General features: G+C 44.9%; 1 protein-coding gene across 1 annotated transcript in view; it reads left to right on the top strand.

Moving 5' to 3' along the window:
• The window catches only part of LOC139391619 (triple functional domain protein-like), a 127117-nt gene extending 109789 nt beyond the window's left edge, over positions 1–17328 (top strand). Inside the window, exons 41-61 of the mRNA XM_071138992.1 lie at positions 408–503; positions 598–746; positions 2150–2216; positions 2338–2441; positions 2628–2697; positions 3917–4099; positions 4387–4437; positions 4561–4638; positions 4850–5038; positions 5162–5342; positions 5476–5802; positions 5921–6510; positions 9502–9749; positions 9922–10057; positions 10338–10365; positions 10629–10791; positions 13151–13272; positions 13422–13500; positions 13720–13920; positions 14011–14149; positions 14365–17328. Of these exons, the coding sequence (XP_070995093.1) occupies positions 408–503; positions 598–746; positions 2150–2216; positions 2338–2441; positions 2628–2697; positions 3917–4099; positions 4387–4437; positions 4561–4638; positions 4850–5038; positions 5162–5342; positions 5476–5802; positions 5921–6510; positions 9502–9749; positions 9922–10057; positions 10338–10365; positions 10629–10791; positions 13151–13272; positions 13422–13500; positions 13720–13920; positions 14011–14149; positions 14365–14931 (3768 nt within the window). The 3' untranslated portion in view covers positions 14932–17328. The remainder of the gene's footprint in view (positions 1–407; positions 504–597; positions 747–2149; positions 2217–2337; positions 2442–2627; positions 2698–3916; positions 4100–4386; positions 4438–4560; positions 4639–4849; positions 5039–5161; positions 5343–5475; positions 5803–5920; positions 6511–9501; positions 9750–9921; positions 10058–10337; positions 10366–10628; positions 10792–13150; positions 13273–13421; positions 13501–13719; positions 13921–14010; positions 14150–14364) is intronic.
• Positions 17329–18841: the final 1513 nt, after the last annotated feature.

Raw genomic sequence — 18841 nt, 5'->3', positions numbered from 1 at the left:
TTTACCTGCCATTCAATGTATGCCTCAGGAATATTTTGGGATCTGTTCAGAAAAAACACTGTTTTCTTTCATTGTCTCTTTTTCAGTAGTCACCTGGATCAGTGTTTGCAGTGTGTCTCTACATGAAATGTTTTGATGTTCTCCCTTAAAAGAGGGATTTCTACAAGAGAGGGTTAAATTAGGAAGAACCAATAATGTTATTCTGGACAGATTTGGTTTCTGGGTAATTGATAGGATCAGTTAATTTATGTATTAATTCATCAGTTAATTGTTTTAAAGCTTGCTTGATTGTTTTCTAGATGACAGGAATTGGTAGGAAATGAAACCTTTAGCCAGATCAGGTAGTAAGACTCTGCTGAATGGCGTGTTTTAACACAGTTCTCTCCTAACCCCCCATCCCTGTACAGAGCTCCTCTCGTCTGTCCGTCCGTCCGTCCAGTTCTGAGACACCCAGTGCAGCAGAGCTGGTGAGCGCCATCGAGGAACTGGTCAAGAGCAAGATGGTGAGGACACTCTCTCTCTCACACGCACACACACGCAGAGGCGTCATCTGGTTTACAATCTACCTCTTTCTCTGTCCCTCTTCTCTCTCTCCAGGCTTTAGAGGACCGGCCCAGCTCTCTCTCAGTAGAACAGAGGGATAGCAGCTCTCCCTCCTTCAACCCCTCCGACAACTCCCTTCTTTCATCCTCCTCTCCCATCGATGAGATGGAGGAGCGCAAGACTGGCTTCCTCAAGAGACGACAGTACGTACTGGATTGATAGATTCATCTGGGGGGAAAAGATGCACTATCTGAGTACAACCAAGGGGATAACACGTTAAAGCGATTCCAATTGTTTCCAATGTGGCACACTAGCAATGTTTCTCACTTTCTGTCACTCACTCTCTCTCGCTCACTGTTACAGTGTCCATATTAGGGCAATCTCCGTCTCAGTAGGATTTGACTGAAGCTGTCTACTTTGATACACTCTCGTTTCAGCTGTGTTTTCTTACTTTCTCTCTCTCTCTCGCTGTCTCTCTCTCTCTCTGTATCTCTCTCTCTCTGTTTGTCTCTCTCTGTCTCTCTCTGTTGAGTGAGTTGAGTTTATTTTATTTTTACAGGGACAGTGCACATTAATCAACGTTTCAGTAAAAGTGCCGGTTTTAGCCAACCGGCTAATTTTCAACCGCAGTCCCTGGGCAGGTTATTAAAAACAATTACAATATAGACAATAGCAACATAGGACAAGCAAGACGTAGCATACAGACCGAGCAACATAGGACAAGCAAGACGTAGCATACAGACCGAGCAACATAGGACAAGCAAGACGTAGCATACAGACAGAGCAACATAGGACAAGCAAGACGTAGCATACAGACAGAGCAACATAGGACAAGCAAGACGTAGCATACAGACAGAGCAACATAGGACAAAAAGCAGCAAGACAAAATTCATAAAAGCAACAAAGTGTTTCCACACCTCACAAGCTACAGACAACAGACAACATGGAAAGCGGCAACACAGCTAGGGATTATGTTCACAAATCTGATTGACCTTTAGCCATGTCTTCATGTTTTTTGTGAAAGTGTGATAGGTGGTGCAGTTATGTGTGTCTGATGGCAGTGTATTCCAGACATGAGAAGCTCTCACAGAGAAAGCAGATTTACTAAAGGTGCTTTTCCTTAAGGGAAGTCACCTACAGTCACCTCTCATGGCAGACCTTGTGGATCTGCTGCCATATGTCTGGGTTTTCTGTTTAACAAAAATACTGAGTGGAGGGGGAGCCAGGCCATTTAGGATCTTGAATACAAGACATGCGTCGGTGTATTGCACAAGATTTTCCCAACTCAGGAGCTCATGCTTTCTGAGGATGTAACAGTGATGATGGCTATTGGGCTTCCTCTCTCTCTCTCTCTCTCTCTCTCTCTCTCTCTCTCTCTCTCTCTCTCTCTCTCTCTCTCTCTCTCTCTCTCTCTCTCTGTCTCTCTCTCGCTGTCTCTCTCTCTCTCTCTGTCTCTCTCGCTGTCTCTCTCTCTCTCGCTGTCTCTCTCTCTCTTGCTGTCTCTCTCTCGCTGTCTCTCTCGCTATCTCTCTCGCTCTCTCTCTCTCGCTGTCTCTCTCTCTCTCGCTGTCTCTCTCTCTCTCTCGCTGTCTCTGTCTCTCTGTAGTTATGTGTTGTTGGAGCTGGTGGAGACTGAGAGGGACTACGTCAGAGACCTGGGCGTGGTGGTGGGGGTAAGTCAAAACGCATCACTTCCTCCCTCCCTCTGACCTCACTTCCTCTTCCTCTCGTGTTAGTTGATGTTAGAGTGTGTGTGTGATGGCTTGATTATGCAACCCTGACTGTGTGTTTCAGGGCTATATGACGCGGATGAAGGAGGAAGGGGTACCAGATGATATGAAGGGGAAAGACAAGATCGTCTTTGGAAACATCCACCAGATCTACGACTGGCACAGAGAGTACGACACACACGGGCATACACACACACACACAATTACGCATGCATGCACGAACACATACACACACACACACACACACAATTACGCACGCACGCACGCACACACACACACACAATCACACATACAAACACACACACAACATATGGATACGCCTTGCTAACCCTCTCTCTCTCTTTCTCTCTGCAGTTTCTTCATGGGAGAGTTAGAGAAGTGTCTGGAAGACCCTGACCGACTTGGGCCGCTGTTCGTCAAACATGTGAGTGACTGACTGTTGCTGTGTGAGTGTGTATATACAGTGCAATCGGAAAGTATTCAGACCCCTTGACTTTTTCCACATTGTTACGTTACAGCCTTATTCTAAAATTTATCAAATAAAACATTTTCTCATCAATCTGTGGTAAATTCTATTGATTGGACATGATTTGGAAAAACACACACTTGTAAGTGTCCCACAGTTAACAGAGCATGTCAGAGCAAAAACCAAGCCATGAGGTCAAAGGAATTTTCTGTAGAGCTCCGAGACAGGATTGTGTTGAGGCACAGATCTGGGGAAGTGTACCAAAAAATGTCTGCAGCATTGAAGTTCCCCAAGAATATAGTGGCCTCCATCATTCTTAAATGGAAGAATTTTGGAACCACCAAGACTCTTCCTAGAGCTGGCCGCCAGGCCAAACTGACCATCTCGGGGAGAAGGGCCTTGGTCAGGTAGGTGACCAAGAACCCAATGGCCACTCTGACAGGGCTCCAGAGTTCCTCTTTGGAGATGGGAGAACCTTCCAGAAGGACAATCATCTCTGCAGCACTCTACCAATCAGGCCTTTATGGTAGAGTGGCCAGGCGGAAGCCACTCCTCAGTAAAAGGCACATGACAGCCCGCTTGGAGTTTGCCAAAAGGCACCTAAAGACTCTCAGACCATGAGAAACAAGACTCTCTGGTCTGATGAAACCAATATGGAACTCTTTGGGCTGAATGCCAAGAGTCACGTCTGGAGGAAACTTGTCACCATCTTTACTGTGAAGCATGGCGGTGGCAGCACAGAGCCAGGATTTGAACACTATCAAACATCTCTCTAGAGGCCTGAAAATAGCTGTGCAGCGACGCTCACCATCCGACCTAACAAAGCTTGAGAGGATCTGCAGAGAAGAATGGGAGAAACTCCCTAAATACAGGTGTGCCAAGCTTGTAGCGTCATACCGAAGAAGACTGTAATCGCAAATCCCAAAGGTGCTTCAACAAAGTACTGAGGAAAGGGTCTGAATACTTATGGAAATGTCATATATCTGGGCGGGGGGGGGGGGGGGGGGGGGGGGGGGGGGGGGTGTATTGTGTCATTATGGGGTATTGTGTGTAGATTTATGAGGGAAACTTGTAATCAATTTTAGAACAAGGCTTTAATGTAGCAATGTGGAAAAAGTCAAGGGGTCTGAATCGAGTATATCTACTGTACCCTAACCCTTATGTGTTCTGTCTCCAGGAGCGGAGGCTCCACATGTACGTAGTGTACTGTCAGAACAAGCCTAAGTCCGAGCTCATCGTATCAGAGTACATCGACACCTACTTCGAAGACCTGAAACAACGTCTAGGTCACCGTCTCCAGATCACTGACCTCCTCATCAAACCCGTCCAGAGAATCATGAAGTACCAACTACTGCTCAAGGTAGGGTGTGGGTGGGGGTGTGGGTTGGGGTTGGGGTGAGTCTCTGTGTGTTCTCATCATCGTCTTGTGATCCTGTGTAGGACAGAAATAATCACTGTTCAAATCATGTTCTTAATTGTCCAGCAGGGGGTGCAAAACATTCATTTTCTTAGCTGTACCAGGGGGCCAGTATCAAATCAGTTTGCTACCTTACTCTAACATGTTGTCTTATCATTGGGTAATCATTATGTTTCGCACAAGTCACAGTTTTGTAATATCCAATTAACTTTGTCTCGTTTTGTTTGTAGGACTTCCTCAAATTCTCTAAAAAGGCAGGGTTGGATTCAGTTGAGTTGGAGGTGAGGAGGAGAGGAACGGACTTTTCTCTAATGTTTTCATTTAAAAAATCTATATTTTTAGACTATATTGTATTTCCTTAACTGTGTTTGTTTTGACCCATTCAATGTGTGTGTTCCCTTCAGAAAGGAGTGGAGATCATGTGCATCGTACCAAAGAGATGCAACGATATGATGAACGTGGGGCGACTCCAAGGATTTGACGTAAGACAACCCTGACAGAAAATAGATATTTACATTTAAAAACGGATCAATTGATTGTCAGATCAATCGACCGAACGAATTGATCAACTCGTGTGATTTTCTTTCCTTCTTCCTGGATCTGCCTTCTTACCTCTTCCTTTATTCGTCTCTTTCAATGTTTTTCTCCTCACTTTTTCCCATTATCTTCTTTCTTTTCTTCCTCCCCCTTTAGGGTAAGATTGTGGCCCAAGGTCGTCTGCTGCTTCAGGATACCTTCATGGTATCAGACCCCGAGGAGGGAGTAGGAAGGATGAGGGAGAGAAGGGTCTTCCTCTTCGAACAGGTCGTCATCTTCAGTGAACCACTGGACAAGAAGAGAGGTTTCTCCATGCCTGGCTTCCTATATAAGAAGAGCATCAAGGTATCGTCTCTACATCGTATGACGGAAATGTGTATAAACTTCCTAAACACCAAGACAACTCAAAATGAATTTTGAATGCATCAAAAGACAATGTAAGTTTGGAAACTTTCTCTCCCCCTCCAGGTCAGTTGTCTCGGGTTGGAGGACAGTGTGGACGGTGACCCCTGTAAGTTTGTGTTGACGTCTCGGGTGACCAATAGCAGCATAGAATCCTTTGTCCTCCACTCCTCCCACCTGGGTGTCCGGCAGGTCTGGACCCTTCAGATCAGCCAGATACTGGAGAGCCAACGCAACTTCCTCAATGGTACACACACACTTTTAGCTGAGCTTTTTCAACAGTACACGATTTTGGAATGTTGTGATGTTACCAAAATAAGGTTAATATATTTTTTTAAATCTCTCTCCCTCACTTTCTCACTCTCTCTTTCTCTTTCCAGCTCTGACCTCCCCTACAGAGTACCAGAGGAACCATGTAGGGTCTAGCGACGGACCATGTCTACCCAGCGGCGGAGCTCCGTCAGTGGGGAGCGTCATGCCCAGTTTGGCCCCTGTTGGAGCTCTACAGGGTGTGCATCTATCTGGGCCGCTCGGTGGAAGTGGGCCCCTCGCTGTTGGTAGTCCCCTTGTTGGAGGTGCTCCCCAGGGTGGAGCTGGCTCATCCAGGAGGCCCTCCAGGATCCCCCAGCCCTCCCGCCTGCCCCAGCCCTTACGACACCCACACAACCCTGGGGCCACAGACTCAGATGGCCCCAACAAGATGTCAGGTAGGCTGAGGCTCTCCCAGTATTACCGAGGGAGTGTGTGTGTCTGTGTGTGTGTGTTGAAATTCCTTGGTTAAGACATTTCCCTCCCTCTACTCAGTGTTGCTCACTTCTGATTCAGGTTCCTCCCCTCGTCTCCCCCCTCCTCCCTCGCTCCCTCCCTCTGTCCCAGTGGACCCGCAGGACCTGGCTCCAGCAGGGGGGGTGAGGGAGACCAGGGAGGCCCAACATGGGGTGAGGGTCCAGGGGGGAAGCCCCCATGTCAAGCGCCCCATCTTGGCCTCAAACGACCAGCCCCATTCTGTCTCCCCTATCCCCCGGGCCAGTGTGGCCCCCCTCCCTGTACCTGTGGCTCTCTCCACCCCCACCAAGCCTCGGCCGGGCACCATCTCCCCCATGGCCTCCCCCATGGCCACCCCAGCCTTCGGGAAGGATGCGCTCCTCCCTCCCCCCCCCAGCCCTGGCCTGAAGTCTGGCTCTGGTTCCTTCTGGAGCTCTATGCCTGGTTCTCCAGCCAGCCGGCCTGGCTCCTTCACCTTCCAAGGGGAGGCAGTGGATACCCTGGGGAGGCAGAACCAAAACACGGGCCAGATCTCATCTCAGTCAGGGACCGGGTCCCACAGACACTCCACCCACAGCAAGGAGGCGGACCGCATGAGTACGTGCTCATCGACCAGTGAGCAGTCCATCCAGTCCACCCAGAGCAATGGGGTAAGAGATGTACCCGCTGCCCAGGCTTCAGGGCGGCCTAGTTCTGCTATTGCTCCTGGTTGACTAACCCAGCACCCACGGGAGACGTGTCCTGTCCTGTCTTCCTGTGACCTGCTGCATCCCACTGGAGGTGGCTCTGCTACAACATGTTCTACTACTATTTTACAACTAGTAGTACTTCACTACTACAACAACTACTACTAATTGTTGTACTCCTGCGCACTTCTTGTATGTCTCCAAAGAATCGACAAGCCTGTTAGACTATTCTTCAACGCACAGCTCTAACCAAGCTTTAACTGCACTTCAAGTAGTACTCTACCGCTACTGCTACTACACTATTAGTGGTACTTTACTACTACTACTACTACTACTACTATTATACTATTAGTAGTACTCTACCGCTACTGCTACTACACTATTAGTGGTACTTTACTACTACTACTACTACTACTACTATTATACTATTAGTAGTACTCTACCGCTACTGCTACTACACTATTAGTAGTACTCTACTGCTATTGCTACTACATTATTAGTGGTACTTTACTACTACTACTACTATTATACTATTAGTAGTACTCTACCGCTACTGCTACTACACTATTAGTGGTACTTTACTACTACTACTACTACTACTATTATACTATTAGTAGTACTCTACCGCTACTGCTACTACACTATTAGTAGTACTTTACCGCTACTGCTACTACACTATTAGTGGTACTTTACTACTACTACTACTACTATTATACTATTAGTAGTACTCTATTGCTACTACACTATTAGTGGTACTTTACTACTACTACTACTACTACTACTATTATACTATTAGTAGTACTCTACCACTACTGCTACTACACTATTAGTAGTACTTTACTACTACTATTATACTATTAGTAGTACTCTACCGCTACTGCTACTACACTATTAGTAGTACTTTACTACTACTACTACTACTACTACTACTACTATTATACTATTAGTAGTACTCTACCGCTACTGCTACTACACTATTAGTAGTACTTTACTACTACTACTACTACTACTAGTATACTATTAGTAGTACTCTACCGCTACTGCTACTACACTATTAGTAGTACTTTACTACTACTACTACTACTATTATACTATTAGTAGTACTCTACCGCTACTGCTACTACACTATTAGTAGTACTTTACTACTACTACTACTACTACTATTATACTATTAGTAGTACTCTACCGCTACTGCTACTACACTATTAGTAGTACTTTACTACTACTACTACTACTACTACTACTACTATTATACTATTAGTAGTACTCTACCGCTACTGCTACTACACTATTAGTAGTACTCTACCGCTACTGCTACTACACTATTAGTAGTACTTTACTACTACTATTATACTATTAGTAGTACTCTACCGCTACTGCTACTACACTATTAGTAGTACTTTACTACTACTATTATACTATTAGTAGTACTCTACCGCTACTGCTACTACACTATTAGTAGTACTTTACTACTACTATTATACTATTAGTAGTATTCTACCGCTACTACTACTACACTATTAGTAGTACTTTACTACTACTATTATACTATTAGTAGTGCTCTACCGCTTCTGCTACTACACTATTAGTAGTACTTTACCGCTACTGCTACTACACTATTAGTGGTACTTTACTACTACTATTATACTATTAGTAGTACTCTACCGCTACTACTACTACACTATTAGTAGTACTTTACTACTACTATTATACTATTAGTAGTGCTCTACCGCTTCTGCTACTACACTATTAGTAGTACTTTACTACTACTATTATACTATTAGTAGTACTCTACCGCTACTACTACTACACAATTAGTGGTACTTTACTACTACTACTACTACACTATTAGTAGTACTTTACTACTACTACTACACTATTAGTAGTACTCTACTACTAATACTACTACTACTATACTATTAGTAGTACTCTAATACTACTACTATCCTGCTAATAGTTGTACTCTACTACTACTACTCTGCTACTAGTAGTACTCTACTACTACTACTCTGCTACTAGTAGTACTATACTACTAGTACTCTGCTACTAGTGGTACACTACTACTACTACTACGAACCGCATGTATGTCTAACAGCTCTACTTAATTATCCTGACTTTCTACAATTGTTTTTTCTAACAAGGCTTTTATAAAGCTTCAAGCTTTAACAACGACTCTCATTTCTGCTATTTTTAACTCTTGACAAAGCGTGATTACTTCTTGATTACTTCTCTCTAACTCTTCTCGTCGGAGCGAAAGAGCAAAGACGACTGAAACTGAAAGTCATCCGTCCTTTAACACCTGAGTGTGTACCTCTCTTCCTCTTCACTCTACCTGATTAACTTGTTCTCTGAAGAATGTGGTGCCAATCCCTTTTCCAACTCTCTCTCTTTGTCTCTCATGGAGGTGTATGAACCTTTCTGGAAGCAGTGTGTGAAACTAGAAAATGGATGGTTAACAACAACACTCACATGACTGAACGATTGATTGTAGAAAGGGCTTTAATCAAATAGTACTTCTCTTTTTCCTCTTTCCTCTACCTAAACAGCGGAGTGTGTGAGGAGTGTTTGTGTGTGGGCAATGCCATGGTAAGAGTGATGCTGAGATTTTTCCCTTTAAAATGTATGTCAAACAAACACCAATGATTGCAAAGCTAAACAAACCATACAACTCTATGCAAGAGGACTACTTTGAACTATTTCCAAGGACATTTTTAGAAAACACATTAACTTGAAGAACAGTGCAGATGCAACGTTTTTTCTCTCATTTCTCAGCATCACTCTGTTACCATGGATTTGCCCGTGTGTTGTTTGGGATGTCATGATCGAATCAGTGTGTTTGTCCTGTTACTAATGAGGTGCATGGAATCGTGGAGGACTGACTTGTGTGTGGGAGGGATTTTCTTGCAAGTTATTCAATATACTTACAAACCTTCCATAATTCCCCCCTCTCCACAGAGTGAAAGCAGCAGCAGCAGTAGTATGTCGACCATGTTGGTGACCCAGGACTACGTGGCCCTGAAGGAAGATGAGATCAGTGTGTCCCAGGGAGAGGTGGTCCAGATCCTGGCCTCTAACCAACAGAACATGTTCCTGGTGTTCCGGGCCGCTACCGAACAGGGCCCTGCTGCCGAGGGCTGGATCCCCGGTTTCGTTCTTGGACACACCTCCGCCATCATCCCCGACTGCCCAGACGGAACCATCAAGTAAGAGACTATGGCAAATGTACAGTATACAGGGAAAGATTTTAGTGTGACACCACAAGATATTGTTAGCCTAAAACTACGGATTGTGTGATATAATGAGATATGTAATTGATTAGTGTTATATCATACTGTATATCATATACCTTTCAACAGACCCTATTTGTGTAAACAGGAAGTCCTCATCCTGGCACACCACCCTGCGCATCCGCAAGAAGTCTGAGAGGAAAGAGGAGGGAAAGAAAGAGGGCAAGCTGGAAAACGGTTACAGGAAGTCTAGAGATGGGCTATCCAATAAGGTTTCTGTAAAGGTAAGTTATTATCAATCCTTTTGTCCAATCATTATTGACCACTAGCCCCTACCCGTAATGCCTAGGTGCGTGTGTGGAAGTGAGAGGGTTGGCTAGGCTAAGTGGAATTTCACCATATTGCTTACACCTATCAGAGAGCTAAGTGGTGCCAATGTTACTGCATTGCTAGTAAACAACCAATGGGAACCAGCAATGCCCCCTCCCCCTCCAATCATTTCAGATCTGCACAAAGTGTTCTTCTTTGACATCTGACATCCTGTTTTCTGTCTTGTTTTTTCAGCTTCTAAACCCCAACTACATCTATGATGGTAAGTCCTCTATTGTCTGTTAATGTCTCAATACAGCAGAATGGATATACAGATATTCAGCAGTGTATTGACTGTGTCCAAGACACTTAGGAACAATAAAGTTAATTGTACTGTACCAAATAATAATCAAAGAACGAGGAAAAATCACCACTAACAATCTACAGATGCTGAGCAGAAAATGATGTAAATACATGATATGCTCTCACTATGACACATTCCCTAGCCCTCTCAGCTGCTCAGTGATGATGTCATTTGACCCTTAGTCTCACCGGAGTTCCTGGTCCCCCTGAGTGAGGTGACGTGTGACAACGGGGAGAGTGTGACTCTGAGGTGTAAGGTGTGTGGCCGACCCAAAGCTACTGTCACCTGGAGGGGACCTGACCAGACCATCCTGAACAACAACGGACACCACAGCATCGCCTACAGGTGGAGAGAGAGGGGGAGAGATACACATACACAGAGGCACACATACTGTACATAAACTTGGCTACAGGTACACACACACAGGGGAACACATACTGTACATAAACTCGGCTACAGGTACACACACACAGGGGAACACATACTGTACATACACTCGGCTACAGGTACACACACACAGGGGAACACATACTGTACATACACTCGGCTACAGGTACACACACACAGGGGAACACATACTGTACATAAACTTGGCTACAGGTACACACACACAGGGGAACACATACATGCACACACACGGCATTGGCTACAGATGCAGAGAGGGAGAGAGAGACACATACACACAAAGCAAACATATACACACACACACAACGGATCAATAGACGGCACCCCCATCGCCATAAAAGCACCATCCCAAAACGAGTTCAACTATGTGAACAGAGAAGGCTTCCACTCTTAATGTTCAGGTGAAAAAATGCTTCTGAATGTGGTGGACAGGTGGAACGCACGACTCGTTCATTCTGCAGAACAGTGTACAAAACTCATTTGAAGTATGTTTGCCGTTGCTAAGGCAACTTGAATGGTCGTAATGGTCCTCTCTTTGTAGATACGGTTTTATTTTTACTGGTCAAACCACAACTGAGCCAAATATAACCTTTTGGTTGTACTCAATCTCTGACACTTTTGACCATGTATGGTTCATTAGGAGCATTTCGAAATGCAAAAAGGTAGTGAGAACAACACCAGGGTGAGAACAACACCGTCATAGGATGCCACCTTTCCAACCAGTCACTTCAGCAAATTTCTGCCCTGCTAGAGATGTCCCGGTCAACTGTAAGTGCTGTTATTGTGAAGTGGAAATGTCTAGGAGCCACAACGGCTCAGCCACGAAGTGGTAGGCCACACAAGCTCACAGAACGAGACTGCCGAGTGCAGAAGCGTGTGGTCCGTAAAAATCGTCTGTCCTCGGTTGCAACACTCACTACCGAGTTCCAAACTGCCTCTGGAAGCAACGTCGGCACAATGAAATGGGTTTCCATGGCCGAGCAGCCACACACAAGCCTAAGATCCCCATGCGCAATGCCAAGCGTCGGCTGGAGTGGTGTAAAGCTCAGCGCCATTGGACTCTAGAGCAGTGGAAATGCGTTCTCTGGAGTGATGAATCACGCTTCACCATCATCTGGCAGTCCGTCAGACTAACCTGGATTTGGCGGATGCCAGGAGAACTCTACCTGCCCCGATGCATAGTGACAACTCCACAAGTTTGGTGGAGGAAGAATAATGGTCTGAGGCTGTTTTTCATGGTTCCGGCAGGGGGGAAGCATACAATGACATTCTAGACGATTCTGTGCTTCCAACTTCGTGTGAACAGTTTGGAGAAGGCCCTTTCCTGTTTCAGCATGACATTGCCCCTGTGCACATCTAATGGAAAGCATTCCCAGAAGAATGGAGGCTGTTATAGCAGGGGGAACCAACTCCATGTTCGACGAGCATGTATCCACATACTTTTGGCCATGAAGTGTATTTGCGAATAGTTTCTACACAATATTGACCTTACAGATAATTGTATACATGGGGTTAAGAGAAGAGGTAGTGATTCAAAAATCATGTTAAACTGTAACGGGATTCTTCCTGGGAAGGAGAGGCGGGACCAAAATGCAGCGTGGTTATAATTCATGGTTCTTTAATAATGAAACTATACATGAATAAACTACAAAACAAGAAACGTGAAAAAAACAAAACAGTCCCGTGTGGTACAAACACTGACACAGGAGACAAAACCCAACACAAAACAGGCTACCTAAATATGGTTCCCAATCAGAGACAATGACTAACACCTGCCTCTGATTGAGAACCATATCAGGCCAAACATAGAAATAGACAAACTAGACACACAACATAGAATTCCCACTCAGATCACACCCTGACCAAACAAAACATAGAAACATACAAAGCAAACTATGGTCAGGGTGTGACATAAACACTATTATTGCACACAGAGTGAGTCCATGCAGTGTATTATGTGACTTGTTTAGTAAATGTTTTAATCCTGAACTTATTGAGGTTTGCCATAACAAAGGGTTTGAGTACTTATTGACTCAAGACATTTCAGCTTTTGATTTTTTATTACTTTGTAAAAAGTTCTAAAAACATAATTCTACTTTGACATTATGCGTTATTACGGGATAGTGACACAACCTCAATTTAAATTCAGGCTGTAACACAACAAAATGTGGAAAAGGTCTAGGGGTGTGACTACTTTCTGAAGGTGTTGTATTATCATATTCAAATACATGTGTAATGTGAAACAGTAAGGTTATTGGCTGTTAAAATGAATACGTGTGTGTGTGTGTGTGTGTGACAGTGAGACTGGTGAGGCGACCCTGAGGATAGTAGGCGTGTCTTCGGAGGACGACGGTGTTTACACCTGCGTTGCCGCTAACGACCTGGGCTCTGTGACATCATCAGCCAGCCTCCGAGTGCTAGGTGAGACACCATACAAACACACACACATTTGCACAAACATATTCCCACAGTACTCTAGTGTAATCCCACACTCGCATGCTTCTGTTTAATAGTCACACAAACTCCTCTCCCTCTTTCCCTGTATTTGACTATTCCCCCTGTCTGTGTAGTTGTGTCCAGTGATGGGGTCAGGGTGAGCTGGAAGGACAACTTTGAGTCCCACTACACTGAGGTGGCAGAGCTGGGCAGGTACATTACACATCTCTCCTCCTATCACTCCTAGCTCTGTGTGTGTGTGTGTGTGTGTGTGTGTGTGTGTGTGTGTGTGTGTGTGTGTGTGTGTGTGTGTGTGTGTGTGTGTGTGTGTGTGTGTGTGTGTGTGTGTGTGTGTGTGTGTGTGTGTGTGTGTGTGTGTGTGTGTGTGTGTGTGTGTGTGTGTTTACCCTACTGTACTTACTCTCTCCACAGGGGCCGGTTCTCTGTGGTCAAGCGTTGCGAACACAAGTCGACCAAACACACGGTGGCGGTCAAGCTGGTCAATAAGAAGCTGATGAAGAGAGACCAGGTGACCCAGGAGCTCAGCCTGCTACAGCGACTACAACACACACACCTGGTCACACTGCTGGACACGTACGAGACCCCCAGCAGCTACGCACTGGTCATGGAGATGTGAGTTACACACACAGTAACATTTAACATTCTCACAAATCTGCTGCCATCTAAACCTGGGCCTGTGTACGTGCTTCGACCTCTCTGCAGGGTTGATCAGGGTCGTCTCCTAGACTACATTGTGAGCTGGGGGAATCTGACTGAGGAGAAAGTGGCCGGCTACCTACGGAACATCCTAGAAGCTTTACATTACCTACACAACTGTAGGATAGCCCATCTGGACTTAAAGGTACTGTTGTCGTCCTCATCTTCCTCTCTCTCTCTCTCTCTCTCTCTCTCTCTCACTTCAATAGCTCCTATTTATTCTCTCTCCCCTCTCTTTTCTCTCACTCTCTTTCCCTTTCTCTCTTTGTTATACCTCCTATTTATACTCTGTCTCCTCCCCCATATCGCTCTCCACCTCCCTCCTTCTCCTTCCTCCTCTTTCTCCCTCTCTTCCTCCAGCCTGAGAACCTGTTGGTGTCCCACACCTCGTCCGGCCAGCCCGTGGTCAAACTGACCGACTTCGGGGACGCCATCCAGCTCAACAGTGCCCACTACGTCCACCCTCTCCTGGGCAGCCCCGAGTTCGCCTCCCCTGAGCTGGTCGTGGGGGAGCCCGCCGCCCTGACCTCTGACCTCTGGAGCCTTGGGGTTGTGACCTACGTCCTCCTGAGCGGGGCATCTCCCTTCCTGGATGAGAGCGTGGAGGAGACGTGTCTGAACATCTGCCGGCTAGACTTCAGCTTCCCCCACCACTACTTCCAGGGCGTCACCCAGGGGGCCCGGGAGTTCGTCTGCCTGCTGCTGAGGGCTGACCCTGCAAGGAGGCCTCCAGCTGGGCTGTGTCTGCAGGAGTCCTGGGTTCAGGGCCAGGCCGGGTTAGCAGACGGCCAGGGTAGGGTGGAGGGGGGGTGTCTGGACACATCTCGCCTGGTGCTGTTCATAGACAGAAGGAAGCACCAGACAGACACCAAGCCCATCGGAGGGGTACAGAGCTTCCTACAGAGCCGGTTACAGCCACGGGCCTAAGCGAGGGTTGGAGAGAGATGCCCCCTCCCACTCCCAACCACCCTAACCCTGGCTGGAAGGAGAGAACGTCCAGTTCAGAGGAGGCTGGTGGGAGGAGCTTTCGGAAGACGGAATCATTGTAATGCCTGGAATGGAATCAATTCAATGGTAATAAACACATCAAACACATGGAAATAACATGTTTGACTCTGTTTCATTGATTCCATTTCAGACATTACAATGAGCCTGTCATTCTATGGCTCTTCCCACCAGCCTCCTCTGGTCCAGTCCCAAATGGGGTCCTAGCTTCCCACCCACTAGTTGCTTGTGTAGATCTTAGAGGATTGGATAGGTGGGAGTAATATTATTTCCACCTATCATATCAGAGGACAAGGTGAAGACGGTATAGATATAACCATATTGCTTAGACCTATCCAATCCATTCAGATCTACATTAAGTGACTAGAAGGGTAGGGTCTAGAAATTGATTTGGGACTGGACATCTCAAAGAAAATTAAAGGAAATTCGCTGATCTCATTCTCTTTCAGATATGTTGTGGTTTAAAATAAAACATCCTGTGGTCCTTCAACCAATCAAAACCTGATGCCTGTAGGCGTAGAGGTCCTTAGCCAATCACTTTTCCCCGAGAGAACACACATTGAGTTATCATCCAATCAAAACAAGGGTGACATAATGTCATCGCCAGTCTACTGCTGCTTGCTGGTTTACACTCAAAATGAACTTATTTTTCCTCTATCTTACTGAGAGTCAATCGATCAACAGAAAGCCTCTTGATCGATCTTTATCGTGTGGAGAATTTTATCCCTGAACAAACAAACTGAGCTTTCAGAGGAGATTTGCTAAGGAAGATGGTGTTAGTACACATAGCAACTATCCCTTCCCTCTTGTTGCCAGAGATGGAGAAAGAGAGGTTTTGTTTTTGTGCTTTTACAATATATGACTCAGACTGTTGGGACACCCCCTTTATTAAAGAACCAATGTATAGAGAGAACATTGTCCACAACTTTTCAAAAATGTATTTGAAAAAAACCAAGAAGATTGAAGAAAATGCTCGGCAGTGGAAAGTCGCTACGCTACTTTAGAGCCTGGAGAGGACTCATCCAATGACTGAGCTCCTCCACTTTATTGAGACAGTTTTATGTCCAATCAGAGGTTTTCGATTGCTGCGCTTACATACTTAATCTAAAAAACCATGACGACCACCACGTTGCAAGTAACTATAGAGAGTCTGCTGACTGCTGCATTGTCTTCAAAACAGACATTTATTTGTTTTTGCTTTTACTTAAACAAAAATTGTGTTGCGCAGATTTAAGATGTTTAAGCCTTACTTTGTAAATAGACTCTAACTGCCTTCTGTCCCTCCCGTTTCAAACTGGCCGCCTGCTTTTGAGGATGTTCTTGGAGGCGAGACTAAAAAATCCTGCAAATTAAATGTAGTGGATTGCCAGTTGTGCGACCGAGCCTGAGTGGCAGCAGATATAGCCAATCAGATGGAATGTGAATGAGGAGGAGGAGGAAGACAGAATACTATAAACTCACTCACTGGATGTTATGTTTCCCCCATTCTTATCATGTGCATTGTTGCGGTTTTAACATTTTATGCAACTATTTATGAAGGCATCTGTTGTACATGTAATAAATGGAGATAAAAACATGTACTTGGTACTGCAAGCTCCACTAATGGTAGTCCTCTTTATTTGACCTATAACCCTATTGGGGTGTTAACTTATCACCATAGAATTAGAATGAGGAGAACAGCCCTCCCAATTCAGGTCAATGAAGCCATAATGGTTGGACTGGTGGCCATTTTGAGTGTCTCCATAAGACATTATGGTTATATGGTTATCACTTCCTAGGTAACCTAATCTTCTGGCGTCGCACTCTACATTAAACTTATGGCTAAATCGATGTAGTTGATTTTTGATTTGTTTCTTTTCTACCAGTCTCTCAGAAGAGGCCCAGTGTCCAGTCCCTGCTGTTAGGGAAGTATATTGATTTATCTGTTAGGAACATGCAAAACTGTCTTATTTCTTTCTAGATGAGAGAGAGGGATGCTGTGGGAGAGGTGAAGGGAAAGAGAGAGAGGCCCATTGTCAGATGTACAGTTCCATACAATGAATGTCCTTTCATGTATTTATTCATCCAGTTTTGTGAAGTTGTACAAAGGTTGAAACATGAGAATGTGGATTGGATGTATTGTTTTCCTGTTTCTTTTTTTGTCCCATCTCATCCTATTTTATACATATGTATTATGATGTTAAATGGTTTTATTTCACATGGTTTGTTTATTTACTTTTGCATGTATATTTCTTTGTACAGAGACCATGAGTGTTTGTGATATGTATGTCAATATTTTCATGATTTTTTTGCCATCAATTATTTTGAAATTAAACATGGAACATACCCCCTTGTGCTGTCCTCACTAAAGTATTGCTACCATTGAGCGCTTTTTTAGTACAGTAGCATGTACTCTTAAACACTACATCTTTCAAGAACCAGACCAGAGATATCTTTGGTAGATTTAATTAGAAGTGTAAAACTGTAACACAAAACAAGTCCACTATACAAATGGTGAGTACCATGCAGTGCATTCGGAAAGTATTCACACACTTTGACCTTTTCCACATTTTGTTACGTTACAGCCTTATTCTAAAATTGATTAAATCAAAATCAATCTACACTCAATACCCCATAATGACAGGGCAAAAACACGTTTTTAGAAATGTTTGCAAATGTATTAAAAATAAAAAACAGAATACCTAATTTATGTAATTATTCAGACCCTTTGCTATATGACTTGAAATTGAGTTCCGATGCATCCTGTTTCTACAACTTGATTGGAGTCCACCTGTGGTAAATGTAATTGATTGGACATCATTTGGAAAGGCACACACCTGTGTGTGCACGTCAGAGCAAAAACCAAGCCATGAGGTCAAAGGAATTGTCCGTAGAGCTCTGAGACAGTATTGTGTCGAGGCACAGATCTGGGGAAGTGTACCAAAACATTTCTGCAGCATTGAAGGTCTTGAAGAACACAGTGACCTCCATCATTCTAAAATAGAAGTTTGAAACCACCAAGACTCTTGCCAGAGCTGGCCGCCCGGCCAAACTGGACAATCAGGAGAGAAGGGCCTTGGTCAGGGAGGTGACCAAGAAATCCAATGATCACACTGACAGAGTTCCTCTGTGGGGATGGAATAACCTTCCAGAAGGACAAGCATCTCTTCAGCACTCCACCAATCAGGCCTTTATGGTAGAGTGGCCAGACGGAAGCAACCTAAATGACTCTCAGACCAGGAGAAACAAGGTTTTCTGGTGTGATAAACCATTATTGAACTCTTTGGCCTGAATGCCAAGCGTCACATCTAGAGGAAACCTGGCAGCATTCCTAAGGTGAAACGTGGTGGCAGCAGCATGCTATTGGGTTGTTTTTCAGGGGCAGGGACTGGGAGACTAGTCAGGATGGGGGGAAAGATGAACAGAGAAAAGTACAGCGAGATCCTTGATGAAAACCTGCTCCAGAGCGCTCAGGACCTCAGACATTGGGGCGAAGGTTAATCTTCCAACAGGACAACGACCCTAAGCACACAGCCAAGACAAAGCAGAAGTGGCTTCGGGACAAGTCTCTGAATATCCTCGAGTGGCCCAGATAGAGCCCGGACTTGAACCCGATTGAACATCCCTGGAGAGACCTGAAAATAGCTGTGCAGCGACACTCACCATCCAACCTGACAGAGCTTGAGAGGATCTGCAGAGAAGAATGGGAGAAACTCCCCAAATACAGGTGTGCCAAGCTTGTTGCGTCATACCGAAGAAGACTTGAGGCTGTAATCGCTGCCAAAGGTGCTTCAACAAAGTACTGAGTAAAGGGTCTGAATACTTATGTAAATGTAAATGTTTTATTTCCGTT

This window comes from Oncorhynchus clarkii, chromosome 32, assembly GCF_045791955.1.
Source record: "Oncorhynchus clarkii lewisi isolate Uvic-CL-2024 chromosome 32, UVic_Ocla_1.0, whole genome shotgun sequence".
In the NCBI taxonomy this organism is placed as follows: Eukaryota; Metazoa; Chordata; class Actinopteri; order Salmoniformes; family Salmonidae; genus Oncorhynchus; species Oncorhynchus clarkii.
This window is presented reverse-complemented; position numbering and strand designations above follow the sequence as displayed.